This window comes from Chaetura pelagica, unplaced genomic scaffold (genome assembly GCF_000747805.2).
Source record: "Chaetura pelagica isolate M959 unplaced genomic scaffold, ChaPel_1.0 scaffold3, whole genome shotgun sequence".
NCBI lineage: Eukaryota > Metazoa > Chordata > Aves > Apodiformes > Apodidae > Chaetura > Chaetura pelagica.
The window spans coordinates 12908510-12933491 of record NW_009952974.1 but is presented as its reverse complement, the minus strand read 5'-3'; the positions used below and the strand labels follow the sequence as shown (position 1 = coordinate 12933491).

General features: G+C 36.0%; 1 protein-coding gene across 1 annotated transcript; it reads left to right on the top strand.

The window, feature by feature from the left end:
* Positions 1-573: 573 nt before the first annotated feature.
* Positions 574-23982, top strand: GPR155 (G protein-coupled receptor 155). The gene is made up of 15 exons (XM_009996162.1): positions 574-1030; positions 6707-7106; positions 8287-8452; positions 9690-9845; positions 10987-11070; positions 12312-12432; positions 13757-13841; positions 13923-14013; positions 15052-15301; positions 15959-16060; positions 17862-17995; positions 19441-19536; positions 20453-20517; positions 21257-21394; positions 23549-23982. Exons 1-15 carry the CDS (start codon positions 574-576, stop codon positions 23769-23771), a joined length of 2568 nt encoding a protein of 855 aa, XP_009994464.1. The 3' UTR covers positions 23772-23982.
* The last annotated feature ends 1000 nt before the right edge of the window (positions 23983-24982 follow it).

The following is a 24982-nucleotide window of genomic DNA, read 5'->3' as shown; positions in this document are numbered from 1 at the left end:
GAGTATGTGAAGTCTCTTGTGCTTTTCTGTTGGAGAGTTAACTAGGCTTGCAATGCTAGTCCAGGAAATCAAGGAATCCACACTGAGAATTTAGCAATTACTGTTTTCTGAGACAATGACTGGAAAGTGTTGAAGTGTAATTTTAAATGATGCTTGGATTCTAGAACAATATATATAAAAAAACCTTTCCTTTCAGTGGGTTTTTTCTTTTTAAATGCCCAATCTACATTTTAATATTTCAGTGTTACCTTCAAATTTATTTGGGGATTTTTATCCTCTGTCAGTTGCCCTGTTGAATTGTGTGAATTTGTGAGAAGTTGATATGCATATGGAATGATTTTTCAGCATTTTTCTTTCTCAGAGTTGTTTGTCTTTAGCTACTTATTATTTGTCTTACTATTTATTTGTAATGCTTGTTTTGTAATGTACACTTGTAAGTGTAAACTTTTCTGTAAGCAAGCCTAATGCAACAAATATTTACACATATAACTTTGGAAGTTAATAGATACTTTTGTTTCTTTTACAGATGAGATCATTTCATGCTCTTTTTTTTGGAAGAGGTGGTCAAAGGAAATGGATAGCTATTCAGACTTCAGTGAGAACCTCTCATCTTCAGCTAATATGTCTATTTCTATGCCTGGACAAGTTGGACTCAATACCACCAGCGGTACTCCTTCTATGTCAATAAGCAGGCTTTTCCCAGCCCTGTTAGAATGCTTTGGTATAATCCTTTGTGGCTATGTAGCTGGAAGAGCCAACATTATCACATCAACTCAGGCCAAAGGACTGGGAAATTTTGTGTCCCGTTTTGCACTCCCAGCTCTTCTATTCAAAAACATGGTGATACTTAACTTTTCTAATGTGAATTGGTCCTTCCTGTACAGTATTTTAGTTGCCAAAGCTGCTGTGTTTTTCTTAGTGTGTGTTTTAACACTGTTGGTAGCCAGTCCTGAGAACAGATTTAGCAAAGCAGGTTTGTTCCCTATTTTTGCTACACAAAGCAATGACTTTGCACTGGGATATCCAATAGGTAAGTAGTTCCTTATGCTTTCTTCTTTAAAATTATTTTTCGGTGTTCTAGGCATGTTTGCTTTTATTTTTCCATAATTTGAAGTTGACTACTGAACTGAAGGAATGAGCTAAGCCATTTCTCAAGTCATATTTCTTGACTTGAGACCATGTACATTTTAGTAAGGGAAGAAAACTGTCAGCTGGTAGAAGTGAGACAGAATTTAAAACAGTTCAACTACCGTTGTCCACATGATCTTTTCATGTTAAATAAGTTTTTTAAATATATAATTTAAAAATTGGTATTAATTACCTTACACATACTGTGGGCAGTTTTTCTCATGGGAAGTTGCTAGAGTTTCCCTCAAGACCAAAATTCCTTGCTTTGCAAAGTATAAGCCTGCACCTGTGACCTATGAAATAGCTGTAGTGGGGTTTTTGCTAATTTGGCATTACCTCGTAGTTTAGCTCAAAGGAAACATTTAGCCGTAATGTTGGTGTCTACTGGTAGTGGAGCGTATGACAAACTTTAAATGTGTTTGGAAGAAACATCTGATTTTTGTGCTCCTTAATTTATGTAGGCAATAATGCTTTATCCTTTAATCTTTATTCTATTGTGGCCAGTAGACATGCTTGAGGATTTAGTCTTGGAAGAAGTCAGTCTTTTAAAAGAAAGGTTGCTGTGGGATTTGTGATAAATTGCATTTTTGTATCTCAGATCGTAATTTTATGTGGCTCTGGAGCCATTTTTGGGATGCCTAGCAACCCACCAGTACAGACCAAAGAGGCACTCAGAGTATAACTTGTGTAGCTGCAAGCTCTTGTTCTTGAAAGCCTATGTTCTGAATTCCAAGCAACATAATGTATTAATTTTATCCCAATCCGCAAGGCTATTATTTTCTTCCTTTTTTTTTTTTTTTTTTTCCTTTTCATAGGTTTTCTTAATGGTATGTTAATATTGAGCCATAACACTATGATACTTTAGAAGAGAGCTGGAGTTGTAGCTGCCTTCTCCCACCTGCTGTTGTCTGAATTGCAGTGCTTTTTACCTGCCTCGGGAGGCTCTTTTGTGCCAATGTAGCTTTCAGTGCTGCCTCTCCCCAGACAGACCCATGAGACTGGTGTGGGAAAGCATATTGCAGGTATCAGGATCTTCAAAATACACCTCAAGTGGAAGGTGTTTGGAGGGGATGCCCAGACTATGTTTTGTTTGCTGCTCCCTGAAGAGAAAGTACTCTGTGCCTCTCGAATTTTCTTGAGATCTCTCTCTTATCATCCAGAGAAGCTTAAGAACAAAAAAAAGAAAATACTTGTTCTAGCAAAGCAAAAAGCAAAGTATTTGATTACGGAATTGGAAATACATTTACAAAAGAGAAGCTTGAACATGCATTTCCTGATTATGCATAACAACAAGTAGCTCCGCATTTTAGATTGCTTGAGGAGTTGGTGGGTTTTTCTCCCGTTTTCAGGGCAGCATGCTTAGGGGAATCTTGCATCTTTATTGCTCTTTTCAAATTTGCTGGATATGTTTACAGTATAGACAAATGCAATTGCAAACTTTTTCTTACATATATGAAAATAGCCTGCTTCCTTCAGTTGCACCTCCTGAGATGTATTCTTCTTGAGAGAAACCAGACGTATATCACAAATAGGGCTGGTGAGGATTATGTCTGTGTTTCTTGATACTGGATTAAAATGCCAGTTAGAGTTTCTCTTCTGTTCTGAGGTTGTCTGAGCATATTTCCATTGTATGTTTCTAGTTAAAACCTTCTTTCAACTTTGAAAGGTTGCATTTTTCTTCAAGTATTTTATGATTTATAAGATATTATGCATATTTCTTCTATATACAACCTAGCCAGATTCACAACATTTAATTCATCAAGGGCCTTACTGGAATACTCAACAATAACACAGTGGGTGCTGAAGATTTTTATATTTATTAGAGCTGTGTATTTCCTTTCCTGTCCTCCCATCCCCAGACTTTCACCAGTATTTGGTTCATGCTGTCAAGTGTGCAAACTTTTTACTGTTAGTCACTTCTCTGAAGGGTTTGAAGGACTAAGCAACAAAGAATGCCTTGCTTACTTCTTTTTGTGTATGATGATAGGTAGTGTTTTGAGTAAAATCTATCTTTTTAAAGGCTGCTTCAGTTGAAATTTGTAAAAATTCAGTATTGACAAATCTGTGTATTGTAATAAGAATATTTTATTAAACAACATTTGAAGACTTCAACTCATTTACTCTAACCTCTGCTATGACAGTTTTTCACTCCAACCTATGTTGGTTTGGAGTGAAAAACAATGGGTACAGAAAAAAAACCCCAATATAGATAGAACAACTGTCGTAGAAAGCTTTGTCTGTTTTGGTTTTTATTACTAGGTGAGATGATACAACTGACAGAACAGCTTCATCTGCTCTCCAGTGCTGCATTGTTAAAGCACAGGTGTAGCCGAAGTGTTGTGTGGATGATGGCTCAGTTACCATGACTATAATCGTGCTAATTGTATTAAGCATGAACAACTGGTGTGTGATTTATATGTAATTTTGAGCAGCTGGGATGTGAAAAATTTCTTTTAAAAAAGTATTAATATATCTTTTAATTTCAATTTTTGTTATGATCAGCAAGCAGGCACCTTGATTTAAATAAAAAGAAAAAAATTATCAAAGAAGTTGTCAATTCAGTGTCTTAATGATTCTTTAAGAATGATATCTTTTTTTTTTTTTTGCCCCCACTGACTCAGAAATCTATGTTGGTTCCACTTTGTACTACACAGGAAAATGCATTCTGAAGTAATACATCAGTTAAATTACTTAGAGAGTTTAATATATTGTATTAAGTACACAGTTTCACTTTGCCAAAAAATAATGTTTTGTTAAGTTTTTCACTCGGGCATTATTTACATGAGACTTGTGTTGAGTTGCATTTGATTGAAGTGGGCACAGTGTATAAAGCAGCATAAAAGCATCACTCTTAAGATTTGGGTTTGTAGAAAATTTTCACTTACATGAAAGGTGCCTAGCATGTTCAAAGTGGTTTTATTTATCAGAATATATTTGGTGTTTAAAACTGGCTTGTTAAATGTGGTAGCTAACCACAAACTTGGTAGTCCTGTTCAGCAGTTTATTCAGGATTTTAAGACAGGTAGCTCGTGTATATGTACTTCAATGATGACTCTTAAGAGGAAAATCACCTTTAGTGCTTTTTCTTATATATTGGAAATCAACTAATGGAGAATGTCTCCTTACTCAATCTAAAGAGCAGGCTGTTTATAGTAAATGCTGGTTTAGCACTTAGATCTTGTCATTCCAGGTGTTTAATATGAAAGTAAAAATCCTTTGGATTCTGAAAAACATGAGGGAAAACCTTTTCAGAAAAAAAAAAGAAAAAAAAAAAGTTTAGTATATGGGGAAGTGGAAACTCCTGCAACTGTTGATTGCTTTGTGATCTTAAGCTTTTTTTAGTACTTTAAGAATGCTAAGTTACAAAAACGTCTAGAACGTGTATTTATGCAATACTGCTTCCTTTTTTTAGTGTTTTTTGGCATACAAATACAACTGCACCTGTATATTAAGATCTTCTGCCTGGGGAATACTGTGTTTCTTTTTAACTTGGATAGGAAAACCTAGAATGGAAAGCATCAATCTGCATATTTCTGAAAATTATTTGAAATAGCAACATTATAAGGCTGATAACATTTATCTTTTCCAAATATTGGAAAATTAAAATGGCATTCTTACACAGAGGAACACTGGATTGTTAACCAGTTAAACAGCAATTTTAGTACATTTAATTCATCATGTAAGACATAGAAGAAATAAAGCAGTATAGACCTAAGAGTTTAAAAAAGTTATTTCACTTAAATTCTTTGATTATAACACACATTTAAAATTGAAACATGAGACAGTGATGGTGATTAAAAGGTTATTTAACTGTTTATCTGAGGAAGTGCTTCATATGTATAATTTATCCTTTTCGTTTTCCATTTTTCAATATGAAGTCATGAAATTATGAGAGTGGGACCAAAAACATCTGCATTCTACACAATTCAAGACCTTGCATCTTTTTAAGTGTGCTTAATGTAAGGTATTAGAATTAAAAGAAAACAGAAATCCCTCTTTAAAAATATGGGGGAGGCTCTGCACCTGGGCTGAGGTAACCCAAGACATGAATACAGGCTGGTGGAGGTCATGCTTTAGAGCAGCGCTATGGAAAAGGACCTGGGGGTACTAGTTCATCAAAAGCTGGACATGAGCCACCAATGTGCAGTTGCAGCCCAGAAGGCCAACTCCATCCTGGGCTGCATCAAAAGAAGTGTGGCAAGCAGATCAAGAGAGGTCATTCTGCCCCTCTACTCTGCCCTGGTGAGACCTCACCTAGAATACTCTGTCCAGCTCTGGTGCCCTCGGCACAAGAAAGATGTGGACCTGTTGGAACGTGTCCAGAGAAGGGCCACAAAAATGATCCAAGGCCTGGAGCACCTCTCTTATGAGGACAGGCTGAGAGAGTTGGGGTTGTTCAGTCGGAAAAAGAGAAGGCTCTGGGGTGACCTCATAGTGGCCTTCCAGTACCTGAAGGGGCCTACAGGAAGCTGGGGAGGGTCTTTTTACAGGGGTTTGCAGTGAGAGGACAAGGGGTAATGGTTTTAAGCTGAAAGAAGAGAGATTTAAGTTAGAAATCAGGTGTAAATTCTTCAGTGTAAGGGTAGTGAGACACTGGAACATGCTCCCCAGAGATTTTGTGGGGGCTCCATCCCTGGAGGTGTTCAAGGGCAGGTTGGATGGGGCTTTGAGCAGCCTGTCCTAGTAGAAGGTGTCCCTGCCCATGCAGGGGAGTTGGAACTCGATGATCTTTAAGGTGCCTTCCAAATCAAAAAAATTCTGTGATTCTGTAATCACCCTAGGATGGAATCTGGTATATCTTGCCAGAGTGTTTTTTTTATTTTTGAAGTGCTGTTAGCACAAACTTGAAGTAAGAAGCAGTTTTATTTTAACTCACAAGTATGTAGTAGCAATGAGAACAAATACTCATGATCTAAAGTTCCTTGAGAGACCAGAACTACAGCAATAACATTTGCCCGCAGTAGTCCCAGAAAATTAATTAATAATTATGTGCTAACATGCTTTTAATTTGATTGTTGCTTTACTGGGTGTTTTGAAATCAGTATAGAAAGATAACACCTGACTAAGCCACTGAAAACTGGTTAAATTCTAGAGATGTAAGACTCCCCTAAGGTGAGGAGCAACCTCAGGTGAGGTGTTCTGCGAAGGTGCGTTTAATTCTCCACAACTTTTGTGTTTCTGAGGAGGAAAAGCAATTCAGAGAAAAACAAAATAAATTAGCATTTAGGATGAATCAATGGCCATGTGGGATTTTTATTATTTCTTTTTATAGTTATATATTTATATATAGTTATATTATTTCTTTTTTTCCTGTAAATGTTGAATGTTCATAGAATCATTAAACAGTGTTGGATAGCTAATCTTTAATCTTTAATGCATTCATTAGATGACGATGACCTAATGGTGATTGGATGTACTCTCTTCATATGTAATATTGTATCTATTGTAAATGCAGTTACTTATGAAGGATAATGAAATAGTTTTTCTCTAGTTTTCAGACAATAAAACTTATTTTCAATATTAATGTATTTTGTACTGAAATGGTATCACTTACCACTTTTCATTTCCTGTCTTCTAGTTGAAGCTTTATATCAAACCACTTACCCAGAGTATCTCCAGTATATTTACCTAGTGGCTCCAATCTCTCTTATGATGCTAAACCCCCTTGGGTTTATCTTCTGTGAAATCCAGAAGTGGAGGAATAATCGTACTGTGTCACAGAGCAAAACCAAAATAGTGGGCCTAGCACTTCTTCGAGTTTTGCAGAATCCAATTGTGTTCATGGTCTTCATAGGAATTGCCTCAAACTTTGTTCTTGGCCAGAAAATTCCTGAATATCTTGAAAGCTTCCTTGATGGACTGGGCAGTTCATTTTCTGGCTCTGCACTTTTTTACCTTGGGCTAACTATGGTGGGACAAACAAAAAAGCTGACAAAGGGTATGTTTGTTGCACTGATCCTTCTCATCACAGCTAAACTGTAAGTTTGATTTATGTACTTCTATAATTCTGTTCTCTTGATGTTTTAAGTTCTGAATATGTCAGATGGCTTTTCTCACCAAATCAGTGATAGTATGTTTCACTCGCAATATTTTTGAGTGAGTGTTTCCCCAACTCTGATAGGATACAACTGTTAACTTTTAAAAGAAACTTTGCACCTGACAAACCTGTTATCATACTCTGTAGAGAAAAAGAAAAAAATCAGAGGTGCTGGGGCTTCATGGGTTAGACTTCATAGACTTCATAGACTGCTATATTGTTAGAGCTTAAAAATGGTCACTGTACGCTCTTATACACTATACACTCTTAAGCATGAATAAATGTAAATTTATATTTAGACCTTATGCAATCATTAAATTCCCTTGAATTTATCTTGGTTACTGATGAGCTAAATATTTTGTTTGCTAGAAAGCTACTATTAACATAATAGAACAATTGTTTGGTTATTAAGTTTATACTGTAAAATTTGAAAGTGTATTTAAAGACCTTGTTTGTAAAGCAGTTCAATGACAAATTTTGTAAAAACATGAGGAAAAAAATTACTTTTAATGTTACCACTTTGCTTTACTGATGTGTATGTAATTAGCCCGTGTAAGGCTTCATATAGTGAGGCTCTGAGATCTGAGGGATTGCTAAAATCAAACAGAATAGCACTGATACAGGGGTTTTTGCCAGGCAAAACTTTGAGAATGGTTCACTTAATCTGGAACCTGTTATATTTTGGACAGGTTACATAAAGGTAGTCTTAATTTTTTATGCTGCTGACTGCTTATAGCTACTATTACTTTAACAGTTTAAAAATGAGGGGGTTTTATGTTTTATCTTTCTAAATCTTGAATTTATGCAAAGAGCATATCTGTACAGTCAGAGAACGTGCTTATATCTTATATCCCAAAGATCAGTGTAACTTTTATCTTTGGGTTTTGGTGTTTTGTGGTTTGGTTCTTTTTGGGGGTGTAACTTGTGACACAATTTCTAAGCAGCTGGTTCATGTCATGGTAAAAGTAAAGGCAATAATTCAAAGTGGTGGCAGTATTTTGCTTTTCAGGTGTAGTATTCAATCTAGCCTTAATTTTGGTTCATTTCCTAAGTAAATAAGAGTCTATTGCTAGAGCTTGAGTAATACTTTTTTGCAATAACTTTTTTCCCCTCTTTTTCAGACTTATGATGCCATTTCTCTGTAGAGAAATGGTGGAACTCCTGGACAAGAGTGACAGTGTAGTCAACCACACCAGTTTATCAAACTATGCATTTCTTTATGGAGTTTTTCCAGCAGCACCTGGTGTCGCAATATTTGCAAGTCAATTTAATATGGAAGTAGGAATTGTATGTAGTTAACTTTCCCAAACTTTTACTAACTTTGAGCTTAACTTTATTGATTAAATAAATAAATAGTCTTGATGAATTTGCTTTTCTGTAGTATAGGCTCCTTAGATTATTTTTTTTTTGTACTCCTTAAATCTCAAATATAGATATTTCAGATTATTAAGTGAAGTACTCTTTCCTGCTGTCTCAACATGCATGATAGTCCATGTTCTAAAATAAGTTATCTTACTTTTCTTATTCATGGCTCTAATGGAAAGAATTAGGATAACTTTAAACATAAAGAACTTGCATTTTTGTTGGGTTTTTGTTGTTGAGTTTGTTTGGTTATTTGTTTCCCTGAAGACTTTATCTTTGAGCTGCTGTTTGCGTATAAAAACCAGAAGTTATATTACTGACTTCAGGAAGGACAAAGCAAGCTTAATACTGAAAATTTAGGAAAGAACTTACACTTTTTCTGATTTTGTTCTGTTGCCGCTCCAGTGAATTCTTGCAAAACAAATGCTTTTTCTATAGGAGAGAGTATCATTTATGTTTTCAACCAAAGATACATATTTTCTAACTGTTTCCTTTTTTCCACTTGAAGTAATATTAAAATGTCTTGACTCCCATTGTTTTTAATGCTATTTTTGGTTGGTTTGTTTAGGTTAATTTTTTTAAAAGAACAGAAAAAAAAATACTAAAAGTAAACCTCACACAATAGAATTTTGTGCCAAATAAACTGAAAAAATATCTTTAGAGATCTGTAGTATGAGCAAAAAATCACACTTCGATGCAAATTCTAGAAAGCAGAAAGGCAATAAGAAGCCAAAATATAAATCACTTAAATGGTTACTCTATGAATTTGTGCATATTAGTATTTGCATAACTACATGTTTGCATATATATTTGTGGTGTGAATCTTTTCATGCAGAAGTAAATTTTGACATTGTAAATTTATCCCTAGACTGTAGTAATTAGTATATTTCACACCCATAAAAAAGGTCTGTAATAATTTGCAGTAGGGAATTCTGTATTCCTACTATTTCAGAAATTTGTTAACATTTTCAGCATAACTGTATGTGTAAAATGCATACTTTCTGGCTCAAATTCTAAATAATTTGTCATAGAAACAATGCAATGTTTTGTTAAAAGTCTGTGTGCATTTAATTCAAAGGAACAATTTTTCCAGTGGTTGTATTGCTGAACTGTATTAGCTTGAGATCTGACTAACTCTGTTCTTGTTTGACTCTTTTTGCAGATTACCTCAGGCATGGTGATTAGCACTTTTGTGTCTGCACCTATTATGTATGTTTCTGCATGGCTGTTGACCATTCCATCTATGGACCCCAACCCATTGGCATCTGCACTTCAAAATGTTAGCTTTGACATAAGTATTGTCAGCCTCATCTCTCTGGTAGGTGTTGGTGAAGTCAAATATGAGAGCACACTGGATTGTTGGGATAGTGTTAATACATAAGCAGCAAATCAAGGCATGATAAAATGATACTCATGTTTCTTCATTGCATCCTGTTACAGAAGAATGAGGAAGAAGTTAAAAATCTTGATTTAGCAAGGGGTCAGCTAGAAGTCTGTGCTTAGATGGTCAAGTGAATTAGAGTGCTGGTGCAGGGCTTGAGAGTTTGGGATTTAGCTGCCAGAAGCATCAGATGTGTGTGTGGATGAACTCTGCTGCTCACCCTTAGTTGTTCTTTTTTTTTTTTTTTTTTTTAAATAGTGAGGTGTGGGGGAATAACAGTACTGGCTTACTTTACAGGTAGTAATTGCATCAAACCATGTGGATATCATGGCTATGTAAAAACTTCAGATCTGGAAACATCAGTGAATATTTATTTAGTGAAGTATTGATGAGCATCAGTGAAAATTATGAACTTATAACTTTTACTTTAGCTTTACTAAATTCTTTCTCTAGAACTTTTGGATGCCCAGCTTTCAAAAGGGGGATTGATATCCCGTAAGACCAATGTGAATTGAGTTTTTGTAGGCACTACAGTTATAGCTTGTTTATTTTGTGGGTTTTTTTAAATAAAAACATCCATGTTGGAGGAAGTCGGCATTTTCTAAAGTTGGTGTCTCACTGAAGTCCCACTGTCTTGAAATTCTGCTTCAAGGGAAGCCACAAGTGAAGACTGCCTCTTGCTGTCACAATCTGGGGAGATTCAGTTAAGATAGCACAGGGAGGAGCCTTTTAAATTCTAAATTGTCAGCTTATTCTGTGATCATTTATGTCCTGAAGACCAACCAGGCTTCTGTGCACTAGAACCAAGCCTTTGGTGCTCCCTGGAAATAATTCACCTTCATGACAACACAAAGATGCATTTCTTTTTCTGGACATATTTTCTGACACATAGAGACTGTCAGGAGATGGTGTGGAGCTGACTACAGTAGTTGTGTTGCTAAGAAATGTCTCAAGTAGATCTGTTGTATATTTAATTTCACTTGTATATTTAATTTCATTTAATGGTCTGCCAGAATAATAATTTTGTTCTTCTGAGTTTTCTTTTAGTCTTAAGTTCAGTTGATATTATGTTTTCCAGATCTGGTCTCTTATTATTGTTCTTCTGAGTAAGAAATACAAACAGCTTCCTCATATGATTACAACAAATCTACTTGTTGCTCAGGTCAGTAGTAAGAAGAATGATGTTTTTGTTGGTTGCTTCTTTTTAAAGAGTGTTATTTTTAATACTATTACAGGTTTGGTTTGTATAGTGGTATCTTTGAGGTCATCTAAGAAGGGCAGGAGAATCTAGTATGTTACTTTTCTAAACAATTTCTGAGCTGTAAAATACACCCTTGAAGAGAATGAGCATACAGTACAGTTCTCAAACAGAACTGTAAGCATTCAAAATGGAGAAAGGCTTCTGAAAGATATTTTTAGCACCGTAAGTTAATAATAGTGTTGCGTGCACTTCCATGTCAATTTATGCCAATCTGAAGTCAGCAATGCCAGGATCAGCAGCAGTGTGTGGAAACACTAACCCCCATGCTTGTTTAGCTCCCTGAAGTGCCTCACTGAAGGATCAGACAGGTGCCAGTGCTGATACAAGGGAGGAGTGTGGGAATGCATGGCTGGTAGCTAGGGAAGGGCAAAACCAAAAAGCCTTGGATTAATTTTTATTCTTATTTAAACTGAGAGAAAACTATAGGGTATGTGTTTCTTCTTTCCTTGAAGTCAGCTGCACAGCTGCTGTCAAATTCAATTCAGTAAGAGCACCCTGTGCTTGAAATACATCTGTGCAGTAGGGCTTCCTGAAGCTTGCTGTACTTAAAAAAAAGAGTAAACTCTTGAGGTTCGATCATGGAGTCACATTTGAAAAAAAGTGATGTATGAGAGTTGCAGAAGCTTCTTATCTATAACAGCAAAATTAGCGTTCATTAAAAAAATAAATAAATTTAACTTGCATATTACTGTTTCCAGAATATTTCAGCTTATTTTTTCAGATTCCTTCAGTAGTACAACTGTCATATGTGAGGTATCTCTCAGTGAAAACTTGCGTAATTCTCAGCTAAAAAAATATCAGTCAACCTCAGCTTCCTGTCCAAACCATTTTAGATAAATGGTTTGTTATATAGAAAGAATAAGTTTATATACTTCTTGACTTTTCTTAGTCCCACTTTATCTGAGCTGTTTATTTGCTGTCGAAGAAAACCACTGAAAATAGGATCAGTGACATAACTGGAATATTGAGCTTCCTGCTGTACAGCTTTACTGCTATGAGAACTACCCAATTAATAAAATCACACTCCCATAAATCTGAGGGTGGAGTTTTGAAGATTATTGTAGCAATGTTCCACTGTTTTCAGTTTTTCTTGTCATCCTGCTTTTGCAATTTAAATTATAACATCTTACCTTTCTTTACAGTTTATTGCTTGCATTGGAATGGTGGCATGGAATTTCATTATTAAAGAGAAGGACATCACCATGCAGATCCTAGTATTTATATTCCTCTACAGCTCACTTTATAGCACCTATCTATGGACAGGTATGATTTTTCTAGGCAGAACCTAGCTTCTGTAATGAAAGTTTGATGTACTGAAATATTTTTTTTTGTTATATTCTTGAGAGTAATTGTTTCTTTCCCCTATGTGATCCTACAGGTGTGCACACTTGCAAGCTGTGCCAAGCTGCAGTACTAGCAACACCGGGCTAAGTGTCAGGCTCTGCTTCTGCTATTGGAAGCTTGGGCAGGTCCTATTTTGTCTTTGCTAGATAAAACGACCTTGCTAGCTTGTAACAAAAGATGAGAATGTGCTCTCAAGACAGAGCGATTACAGAGTGCATGTGGTGGATTGCCTTTCAGCTAATCAAAAGCTTATGGACAGTTTTTAATTATTGTAGAATTTAAGATGTTAATTTCTCAGCATTAAGAAGATTGTAAAACCTTGAGCCTCAGAAAAGCAGGAAATGCAAAGTGAAGGAGAATACCAAAGTAGCTTTAACGTTTATTTCCCCTGGCAATTGTGATTTCTAAAAACAATGTGTGTTTTGCAGGTGTAGATGATTAATAAAGGGATTACTTGAAATGGGCAGGGTTGAGAGATGCATCAAGAAACTTGAAGAGCCTGACATAAAAAAAGAGATTCTGGGCATTCAGGGGACTTTATATGTTGTTCTTGATTACAAAAGTTAAAGGATTTAATTCCTGTGATGTTTTTGTGGAGTAGGTTGTGCTTAGCTGCAATAGGTGGCTCATGACTAGTGTAGTTTGAACTAAATACTTGCCTTGCGTCCATCTGGGAAGTGTTGCTGAGCTCCTGAATTGAGAATAGAATAGTCATTCCCAAAAGATACTCTCATATATAGTTGTATGTGTAAAAACATATGAAGCTTTTTTGGTGAAATTTATAATTGATTTTATAAAGTGCTAGTCAGTTTTTAAAGAAATGTTGTAACAAAAGACAACATTATTTGTTGGTTACTTAAGATTTTCAATCTAGATCAACTGCTGTAGATACCTTAATAAAGTAGCTACTTGTGTCTTAAATGTTCTTATGATATCTTTTAAATACTTGTGAACCTTCAGAAGCATTTGTAAGTATAATATAAAATGTGCTGGAATTTCTTCAGTGTTTCATTATTAATAATGTGGGTTTTTAAGATAAAATGTTTCTATTTAACTTTCTCAATGTACAATTACAAAAAGAATTTTGGAGTATTTGAAGATCTGAGACTAATCTCTTGGTTACTGGGCAGGTCACATCATAATGTGTTTAGACTCTGTAATTATCAATTCCCTTTTTAATAATAGATAAGGCATTTATTTGGTGTGGTTTTTTGTTGTTTTTGTTTGTTTGTTTGTTTTGTAGGTTTTCTATCTTTCTCTTTGTTTCTCTTGAGGAAGAGTGAAACAGTAAAGATTCCCATTGGGTTTATTATCATAGCTGGATGGGGGTAAGTTAATTGGGATATTTCCCTGTAGTATTAGTGGGAGCATGCTGCATATGTTACTTTGTTTGTATTTTGCTCTTTCAGAGTCCCAACACTTCTGGTGGGAATCTTACTAATTGTTGGTGAACGTAACAGCACTGGTATTGACTCTGCCTTTTTCTATGGAAAATACCAGGTATTACTATGTTCTGTCCTCATCACTTCAGGCTTCTGCCATGTCCAATACATTACTGAGAAATTGTGTTCTCCTTGCTTCTTATGTAAGCAGCTTTCAGTGGAAATATTGGCCACCATAGTAACAGTATCATTATAGAATGGATTATAGATTGATACAAAATGTATTTCTGTAATAAGCAATTAGGAAATTGACCAAGGACCTTTGTGCTTAGGAATCTATGACTAAGGAAAAGAGGGTGGTAAGTTTCCCAAAGAAAAGGCTTAGGAGTGGTAATGAATTGCAGAGCCCTTTTCCTGGTGACTAATTGGTAGTCTTGCTTGATAATTATCTTAAATTATTACTTTCCAATAGCTAATTAATGGCTTGAAAGTCCCTGAGCCTGAACGACCATTTTTTACCAATAAATAGTTCCTCTTATCAGAGGATGTACAGTGCATTAGCATATATATTTGTCATGTTTTCCCTCTCTCAGTCTTAGTAGTAGAGAGGCTATGAGCCTCTCAGGATTATTCATGAGACACTTTCACAAGTGTCAGTCTCAGAGTGGACTCTGGGTATAAGTAGCAGGTTTTTAGAAGGAAAGGTTAGTTAATAGGTTGCTCCCCATTGGCGCAAGCATGGAAATTAGAGCTGTGCCAGAGGATGACAAGAGCACATTCCTCCTTGGAATTACAAGGTACCTGAGCAGAACTTAAACTGGAGCACTAAGGATCCTGAGAGGAAAAATGATGACAGTAACAATGACAGGAGGTTTTTGGTTTGTGTGGGAAGGAGATGTCCCCACTTAAAAGAAAACAAAACTAAATTAATAACCCAAACAGCTGAGTTACTCAGGCAAGGAAAATTAGTCACATGTACTGATTGCTCTTCCAGTGCCACAACATGCAAGAGCAGTAAATATAGAAAACTCTGTGTTATTCAGATGCAATTTGTTAGTGTATTTAGGAAAGTACAGAAGTTAGAAAGACAGGTACCTGCAACTTTTTTTCTTTATTTTGTATTTCAGTGTATTATTCTTTCCTCTCTTCTTAACAGATAATTACCACAGCAGTGATCCTGTTCATCAGTATATTAATGTCAGGTATCTCACTGATGTGTATGAACAGAAATAGGCAAGAGTCAAGCTATGAGGTATTGAACCCGTATTCACCACGTAGCCAGATGGAGGAGGTTGAAGTGGAAAGGAAGGAGAGGAATAGAGTTTCAACCACTGTCCTTCAGCCTTCTGCAGGATCTTCTGCACAGCCTTCTCCAGAATCTCCTGCGCAGCCATCTGTAGAAAAAGGTGGAGAACATAGACTTGTAAGAGAATAAGTGGCTCAGGGTAGAAAAAAATTATGTTCCAGATTTAATTCTGACCCAGGAGGGACATTTATATACACCTTCAAGTGTTACACTAGCTCAGAAGGAAGCCTAGATATAACTGCCCAAGGATTTAGGTTTATGTTTCTAAAGAATGATGATTATTACGGTAAGGGTGGGGGAAGTGGACAGGAAAAAAAAACACGTATATGGTTTTTATGGAAGTACTGATATCTTGATGAGGGTGTGATAAATGCAGTTCACTGGACATCTTAGATTGTTTACGTACTAAACTATCTCTCTGAGAAGGAACTCTGTGCCAGCAGCATTGCTACTCAGTGGGTTTCTAATCCTCTGTGTTTGTATGTAGCCTTTTTGTTTGCTTCCTGTATGTTTTCCTTCTAGCTAAAAGTACTTGTGTTGTTTCCATGGTGGTAGTGCCATGTTAAATATTTCTGTATATTAATAGTGCAACTCATTTACCCTCTCAACAAACTGGAAAAAAATTAAGTCTGCTTTTTGCTTTTGGGCTATTTTTGAGCATAATAGCTAAAGCTGTATAGACTATATTGTTATACTTGGACAATAAATAGTGCTTGTGAAGGAAGCTAACTGTTCTTTTACTGTATATGCTTAATAGGTTGCTGTTCTTGTCAAACAACAAATGGTGAATTATCCTGTGCTGGAGAGAGCAAAGCAGTGTCAACTGCTGTTGAAAGCAAGATTCCTCCAATTGAGACAGGTAAAGCAGTAGTGTCTCCTTGTTTTGATAGTATAAACTGTTCCACAATATTTATGTGTGGTGTTGTCATAAAAAAAAGAACAAAACAACATTTTGGGCTGTTGTTCTTTCAACTCTACCTGCATAATTTATAGTTCGTACTAAATTCCAGTACTAGGTAACATCTTAGGTGTTCTCTTCTGTCCAATAGTTATTAATAATCTTTCAGTGCCCAAGGTGGACAGTTGGTTTGGGTTGGCTTTTTTACCACTATACTATTTTAACACGTCCTTCAGAGCACTCAGATCTTGCATCTTCTAAAAAGGCCTTTGAAGCCTTTGTTGCAGTTATGCACAGGTTTTGAGTGAAAAACCTGAATGAGATCTAGAAGAACAAGCACTGCCGATTAGCTCAAACACCCATGCTGCTATACTATTCATATCCAGGGGAGAGAGATGGAGCAAACTTAAGTATTCAAGGGGCCTTAGGAGACACTGAAGTAGAAAAAATGGATTGAAATGACTGCTCAGAACCTGATGGAAAACTGCATGCTCAGCCCATTCTCATTGTACAGCACTTTCAATAATCAAAAGAACTAGCTGCAGTGCAACCTTTCTTTTTCCTATTTTCTTTTTCGTATTTTTGGTTTGTTGTTTTTTTGATCCTTGAGAAGGAAGTTTGTATCTTTTTGCTTTGTTTAGATGCAACATAACTTTCAACAAACCTAAATGTTTCACACTGAAACATAATTAGTTATGTCTCCTCTCACAAAACACTATCTTTTCACCAGCCAACTATTTTATCTATTAAGTACTTCAGACTAATGTAATAAGAATTAATTAATATCATAAGAATTCATTAATATCATAAGAAAGTCTTCCAAGGATAGAGGTAGGTCACTTTAATTTTCTTATCCTCAAAGATAAGGTAGAAAATATCTTATGATTGAGTGGAATTTTTTTTCAACCTACAGTGTGAACTCTTCAGAACTATTAATCAGTAAAAGCAAATTGTAATGAATGCACTTGTGTAACTTTGGCTGCAATAATTACTAATCCTTCTACTATCCTGTTGAACTGCTATGACAGGTATCTGGTGTAAATTCTTAGGTGTCTCTTTGCCAGGAAGTTTTTCACTGCCATCTAGAGGAAGATGCTCAGAATTCTTTAGAGCTCTGTAGCTGGAAGACAAGCAGCCATTCTCTCTGTTTGATTGATAGAATTATGAGTAGTTTGCTATACCATGTTAAAAATGTCAGTTTTCTGATTTAGAGCTCTACAATACTGAGATGCAGAGTAAAAACATTAGAGTTCATGGTATATTTGAAATATTTATCCTAGAAATTCATTCGTAAGTTTTAAAACTGTTCTGAGAAAGTTCTGGTTTTTTCATTATTTCTAGAAGTGTTTTCTAAATGCTAACAAGTTTGCATTAAACCTTTGAAAGAAGAGATCTGTTGCAAAAAGTTTATTCATTTTAGGAGCACTTGGAAACTACTGTTTCATTTGAGAATATATCACAGAATCATAGAATTGTTTTAGTTGGAAGGGACCTTAAAGATCATTGAGTTCCAACTGCCCTGCATGGGCAGGGACACCTCCCACTAGATCAGGTTGCTCGAGGCCCCATCCAGCCCGGTCTTGAACACTTCCAGGGATGGGGCTTCCTGAACATTTTCTTGTCAAAGCTAATATTAAGTTGTGTGTGTTTAACTTCAGTACAGATACTTACAAGTCATTTAACTGAGCAAGTTACATTGACAAGTTTGCTCATGGAGTTCGTAAGTCAGAAGCCTGATGAAGAATTCTGCTTTGTTTTTCAGCTGATCAGTGTGTGAGTCATTGCAGTGCTCAAACCTGCATATTGGCTCAGGAAGAACAGCTTCTGCAGACTGGAGACAAACAGCTGGCCAGACATGTGCTGCTCTGCATGCTTCTTATTGTTGGCCTGTTTGCTGTAAGTATTTTTTTCTCCCAATGTTGTTTAACTCATTGAGGTGGAATGAGTTTTAGGAAAGCTGTGCAGACAATCCAGTAAAGATCCAACTCCTCATGTGACAATTCATTAAATAAATAAGCGAGTTTATTTTGGTCCCTTACTGGAAGCAGAGTATTATAAAATTAATTTTTCTGTGCTGCATCATAAATTAAAGGCATGTTAAAATTTATGATGTTAGTGAACAAGCCACACTGGAGGTCCCTCGGGGAAAAACTGGAATTATATCATTCAGTAATTCATCACTACTGTGCCTCTTCACATTTTTCTTAAGAACTAGTCTTCTTACCTATACATTAATTGATTAAAAATATAAAGTGAATTATACGTCTGAAGGACACTGTACAAAAATTGTTCCATCTGATTGTTCTTTTATTTCAAACTTGGATTTCTCTGAGGTGCTTTAGTGACGAGGAATAATGTAAAACTTTATTTGAAATTGAAAAATACAAATTTATTGCTTTTAGTGGTGTTTTTGGGGCAATATAGCTAAGTTTGTAATGTTTTAGGGTTATAATTTGAATTTTAAACTGTGACAAAGATGAGAAGCAGCTCTCTGTGTTTCAATGTGTTGCTCAATGTTGAGCTTCTTCTGGATGACAATGAGGGTGGAAGTATTTCTTACTTAAAAAGGAAAATACTGTGGCACAAATAAATAATACTGTGAAGCAGCACAGTGTGGCACAGCTATGTAGTGTAATAGCTACTACTGTGGCTTTTCAGGTTGTGTTAAATTATAAAATTCAACCTTTCCCTCGCTCAAATTTCCTGTGTCAAATAGTCCACACTAATACATATTTTATTTCTTCTGTATTTAAGAGCTGTTCCAAATGTTATGCTCTCTTTTAGCTGTATCTTGATATTTACACAGATGCTGTGAAATGAGACCAGCTACATTAAATAATTAGCTTTTACTCCCAAAGGGGTTCACTTTGGAGGTTTTTTTCCTCCTGTCAGGCATCTAAAATAGCTGAATTGGTATGTGCTTCAGCTAAATGCAATCTTAACTATGCAGAAAATATGCAGGAAGCACTGGTCTCAGCTAAATAGGCCTAAAGACAAATACTGCAAATCTGTGTGGGCTAATATTCTCTGTGTTAGGTTGAATACCTAGGTTTGATTAAGGCGAGTTCCTTATGTAAACATGTAAAAGGACAGGACCTCTACCCTGGCATGTTTTGCATTAATTTTTTGAAAACAAACAAGCTCTTCCCCTTGCCTGCAACTAGTAAGGCTAACTAAAATTATGTTCTAAGGTGTTTATTCTCTCCTATTTGCCTTTATCTGAATAATTTGTAAAATAAAGGTGGTAAAAATCATGCAGGAATCTATTAGCACGTGAAGAGCAAGAAAGTGCTTTTGATTTTGAAGTCAGGTTAAACTTGTGTGTTCCTTTTTCTTAACAGAATCTTTCCAGTTGCTTATGGTGGCTGTTCAACCGAGAGCCTGGGAGGCTGTATGTAGAATTGCAGTTCTTCTGTGCTGCCTTTAATTTTGGTCAGGTACTCAGCAATGTTTGTTCTGAAAATGACTGGTGGTGGGTGTTGCTGCAGATGCTGTTACAAGCACCTTATGTAAGAGGAAGTCCTCATACAATGTGCCTGATATTTTGCCTTATTCAAGCTTTTTCATTTCCTTTGATAGCTTTCTTACTAAGAGCACTAACACTTTCAAACGTACAAATGAAAACTGAATGCCAAATGCTTGCTGAAACTGAGTGGGTTTTAGTCTTATTTGTCTCAATGTTGCTTCTTTGGAGTTACACCAGTATAACTAAATAGGTACACAGATACTTCCACCATAAGACTTTAAGTTATTATGTCTGCAGTTTCAGTTACAGCACTACTGTCTACCAGCTGACAGTTAAATGTATAATGGTTCCAGCTGCACGTCACCTATCTCAATGCAAACTGGCACAAGGTGAAAGCAAGGCAGTGTTAATACACATACTAGAAGAATTTTTGCAGATCCACGGACAGGTGTGCCTACAAGGTGCACTGCTGTGTCAAGTAATGATAGAATTTGTAATACAAAAGTGCCACAGAAAAGTTAGTTTGAGAACATTCTGATTTTCAAATCACAGTAAGATAGTTCTTTCCTTGACATAAACAAAAACATTTAAATAATTGACTACATAAGGTTAGCCAGTTATCCTGAAGTGTCAGGTGACATATCACAGCACTGGGTTTGCTGAACTATTTCTTGTAGAATTTCTTTGATGGACTTGTATGTATTAATCTGTTCTTTTAAGGCCTGAATGAAAAATCAAAGCAGAAACAAAATGCATTTTGAATGCTACCTAAACAAGAGGAACACTTTTCACACGTGCTTTGACAATGACATTTTCACATTTTATTTCTGTTCTTTAGAAACCAAAGGTCTTGCTTAACATTACTTTTTCCATATTTTTTCCTCCAGGGCTTCATATGCTTTGGTATTTTTGGCTTAGATAAGCATTTAATCATTCTACCATTCAAGCGAAGGTAAATAGAATCTTTACACTTATACCTATAAACTTATTTATTGACCATAATGATTTTAAAGGGCATTGAGTGTTCAGTGCCATTACATTGCATTTTCTACTTGTTCAGTCTTCTGCATTTATTTTCTCTCTCATTTGCAGAGAGCTGATTGCAGTTCACTGTGCCTGAATTTTTACTGCTGTCCTAATGATACTCCCAAAAGCAAAAATCCCATAGGCTCCCTATAGACAAACTCTTCATAAAATGATGAAGTGTGTGATTGGATCAGTGAGATGATGAACCTTCAGAAATAATTTCAGCTGATAAATTAAAATGTTGACGTGAATGCTGAACCAGATTCTATCACCACTGTTTTAAAGTCCTTTATTCATAACTTAATGCAGGTACTTTGTGTGGTTGGACGCTTCTAACTGTTGTGGTGTAAGTTATACAAACGTTAATTTGGAGTTGGCTGGCTGTGGTGTGAATCCAGGAGCTAAAGCTGACTCCCAATTACCGTCTCTTTCCTTCTGCCTGAGCCTAGCATAAAACTTCTCAGTGTTCAAAGGCTTTACAAGTATATTAGGAAAATCGTATACAATATACTGGGCACAGAAACAGTAAAACAGTTGTGGTAAAGTTCCTACGAGTTCCATTCTATTTATTGCAGTTTCCTTAAAAATGCTTCTGGCTAACTTGCTGTTTTTAATTTATTTTCTTCTTCCTTATTTTTTTCCTTTTATTTATTTTTTTCTGAAAGACTTGAATTTTTATGGGGAGGCAGAGAAGCAGCAGGACATACAGATCCCTCTGTACCCGAGGAAATCAGGATGACCTGTCAACAGTTTGTTCGTTATCATAAAGATCATTGTGTCAAAAGTATTGTCAGAGGCAGAAGGTAAGGTTCCTCCCTGCACATATAAGCTGTTACAAAGGTCATAGATCACCTTTTGGAAATAAATGAAATGCATTTTAATCTATCTGTGGGCTACTCCTGCTGTGGCATATTTGTTCAGACTTCAAGGTAACAAGAATTGAGTAGTAATGGATAAATGTTTCTGGTCTCACACTGAAATTGAGGTGCAAGTTAACACATTATCCCATCTAGGGTTTATATATGTTGTATTAAAAAAATATATCATTAAGGCATTGCCCCAGTTTTTGCTTTTAGCAGGAGAGAATAATTTCTGAATAAATGTATAGGATAAAGCCTGTGATAGTGTGTATGTCTGAGTGTTGTCAAACCAGACCTTTCATTTGTTTTGTTCTGAGATTAAGAAGGTGTCATTATTTATATGACTGAATGTTTACTAATAAATAGCTTTTACAGGAGACAAAACTGTTGCAGCTGATGTCAGTATGTATTCAGAGGCCAGTTAATATGTGAGATTATAGTGGTTTTAGGACCTTTACACCTCTTGGAGGTCATACAATTTCTTTTGCTTGCTCTTGAGAGACAAAAACCCCAATTTATCAGATCAACAAAGCTTTAAGAGGCGAATTATGGTACTCAAATCAAGGATCATGTATTCAGGTATGTGTAGATGGATTAAGAGGAGTGAAGACAAAATCAGCAGAAACAAGAAAAACAGTTTGCCTTTATTTAAATATTTACTGTATGAAATGGAGACATGAAGAATTGTTCTAGCAGGACACCTCTACTTTTCTTGTCATGTGAGCTTTTAAGTAGGACTGGTTTGGTGGATGGTGCGTTCTTTAATGGTCAGATAGTCCAAAACCACACTCCAGAACTTTCTGACAACATAGTGTTTTCATTCCATTTCCTCAGAAGTGAGTAACGTTCAATGAGAAATAAAATAATGAAGTTGTCCATTTGGGAAAAATGAACTGTGGCAGTTAAAAAAATTGCTTCTTTCATGCCAGACAGAAAAGGTATATCAGAAAGTTTGTTTTGAAATAGGGTAGGTTTTACTGCTGTGTTTCCTGTACATCTGCTGCTATTGTGGTTTCTTGGGCTTCAGGCTGTTAATTTGTTTGGGTTTTATGGTTTTTATTAATCACATATCCACCTGAGGATGCATCAAAATCTGACATCTTCCACTTCATTGGTTTAATATTATGTTTGTGTGGAACTAGTTTTGCATCTTATTTCTCCTTGCAAATTAAAGCACCTATCTTCTCATTTTAAAAATTCATCTAACATGATCCCATTCTCTTTGTTTTAAATATACTGCAACTGACACCTTTTAATAATGGATTTTTATTTATTTTAATTTTTGCTTCTCTGCTCACAGATTTTAACCTCGCTCTATGTTGCTGCTGCTGCTTTAAAAAACAAAACAAAACAAACACAAACAAACAAAAAAAACACAACAAGAAAGTTAGTGTTTTGCTGTCTTGTATAGCTGTTAGTCATCTTCAGAAACCCTGCATTTGGGTTCCATAGAGCAGATTTTAGATACCTGCACCAAAGATTGTTTCTGGTTAAATTTCTGAATGGTATTTTTACTGCAACTGGGTAGATGGGCACTGCCTCATAAATATGTAAAATAGTCTTCTTGTAGAGGTTTTGTTTATTCTTAGTGCTGTGTGGCAAATATTTAACCACCTATGCAAGTTAAATGGCTTTTGTTTACAAGATAGGTAAACAGTGTCTGTTTAAAGCTGTAGGTAAATTATAAACCCGCATGGAAGTGCAGATTGAGTCCTTGTTGCTGCAGGCATGCTGCAGTCAGTTCAGATACTTTGTTGCAGAAATGGTCATGCTAATCAGTAATGGGAAGTAAGTATCCAAGAAATAGAATTACATTGTGTGCTTTTTTTAGGAAAATTGCTACTTCTGTTTGCTGAAGTTTAAAGCCTAAAATAACTCTGTACCTACATTTTGCTTCACATTGAAGTGTCTGTAGGAAAAGGTAGTAAGCATTGGCATGTCCCTACTATACAAAACTTGCAAGTTCTCTTCTAACATGCTCTTAACTATCATGATGTCTTTCCTTGTTTCCTGCTGTTTTTCCTTGCCTTTCCCCATCGTGCAGTGGTGATACCAGATTTACAGAACATGTGGGTGAATCATTCCTTTGACATACAGGTGTGGTGCAAAGATCTCCCCTGGCATCTTCTTTGGCTGTGACCTGGTGAACTGGCTCATGCAAGTTGGCCTTGCCTCCGACCGTGGTGAAGCTGTGATGTATGGAGACAGACTGATGACAGGAGGCGTCATCCAGCACATCACGAATGAATTTGAGTTCCGGGATGAGTATTTGTATTACCGCTTTCTTCCGAAGAGACCAGCTGCAGCTGAGAGCCACTGACCTGGGCACTGCAGGCAGAGGACAGGCAGTTAGGGGTGAATGTGACCACCTCCTCTGCCATCACCACTGAAACTGGAAATATTTCTTTCTCAGGACTCTAAGAGAATTGTGTCATTCTCTCTTGCAACATTAAGAGATGCAGTTCTACTTGTGTCTACTCTGAAGGAAATGGTAGCAATTCATATCTACTGAGCATTCCAGCCAGAATGCAACTTGAACAGGACAAAATGCTCTGGATTTAGAGCATTTTTTTTTCCATTTTGAGTGAAACAATAGGAAAATGCTAAGTGTAACTGTCATATTATAGAGATGTTACAACAGCAACTTTAGTGACTGGTGCCAGAATGAAAAAAACCCATGAATGAGGGGTATTTTTCATGTTAAGGTATGTTTTCCATATTTTAGTGTGATTAAATATTGATTCCTATTTACAGTCAGGCTTCCCCCTCACTTCACAGAAATAGGATTTCTTCTACCCCAGTTTTTACTACTCTATCACCAGGAACTTTTCCTAGCTGTTTACAACTTGGATTGGGTGGTTTTCTCTCTTAAAGAGAAATTCCTCTCTTTTTAAAGGTAGAATTGTTGTGAAGATTGTTTCAATGTTAGAGGATTAAAGCTGAGGAAATATTGAGTGGCATAAATAATGGGTTTGTACGAATTTACCAAATTTTAAAAGCCTATAAAAATACCCACTGCTCCCCCTCCCCCCCATTAGGAAATTAAATAATAGAATTACATAAACAATTCTGAATTTTTGCCTTATGTTGTTAATAACAGCTTTGTCAAGAGCAGATTTTTTAACCTTCTGAAATGAGCATTTCCAGTTCAATTCAGAAGTGCCAGCCTCAAATAAAGATGTTATAGAAGCCTTTGATACCTGTGCAAATAAAGGCTAAAAATTTTATCAAATCATAAAACCTTTTAAATGAAATACAATTACTAGTAAATCTTATTATATAATAAGAATCCTAACTGAACATCCAACTTAGTTTGGAGTAGCTGAAGATCCTAAAATTATAGTATTGGTTGCCTAACACAGGTTTCTAATAAGCCTCAGGTATCCTCCAATGTTTAAATAGCTACTCTAGTATCATTCAGATTCCTGTGCACTGAAAGCAGAATCTGAGAATCTTCTGCAGTATGTTGAAAAGCTTAAAGACAAACTGTAGTATCTCATAGCCATTATGCTGCCCTTTTAAAACTGCAAG

What these genes read in the sequence shown, in the direction of transcription:
- GPR155 (XM_009996162.1), top strand. Translation starts at nt 574, where the DNA reads ATGGATAGCTATTCAGACTTCAGTGAGAACCTCTCATCTTCAGCTAAT. An exon ending in GCAGCCATCTGTAGAAAAAG is followed by an intron (nt 15,302 to 15,958) that starts GTGGAGAACATA and finishes TATGCTTAATAG; the next exon opens with GTTGCTGTTCTTGTCAAACA. An exon ending in AGTATTGTCAGAGGCAGAAG is followed by an intron (nt 21,395 to 23,548) that starts GTAAGGTTCCTC and finishes TTTGACATACAG; the next exon opens with GTGTGGTGCAAAGATCTCCC.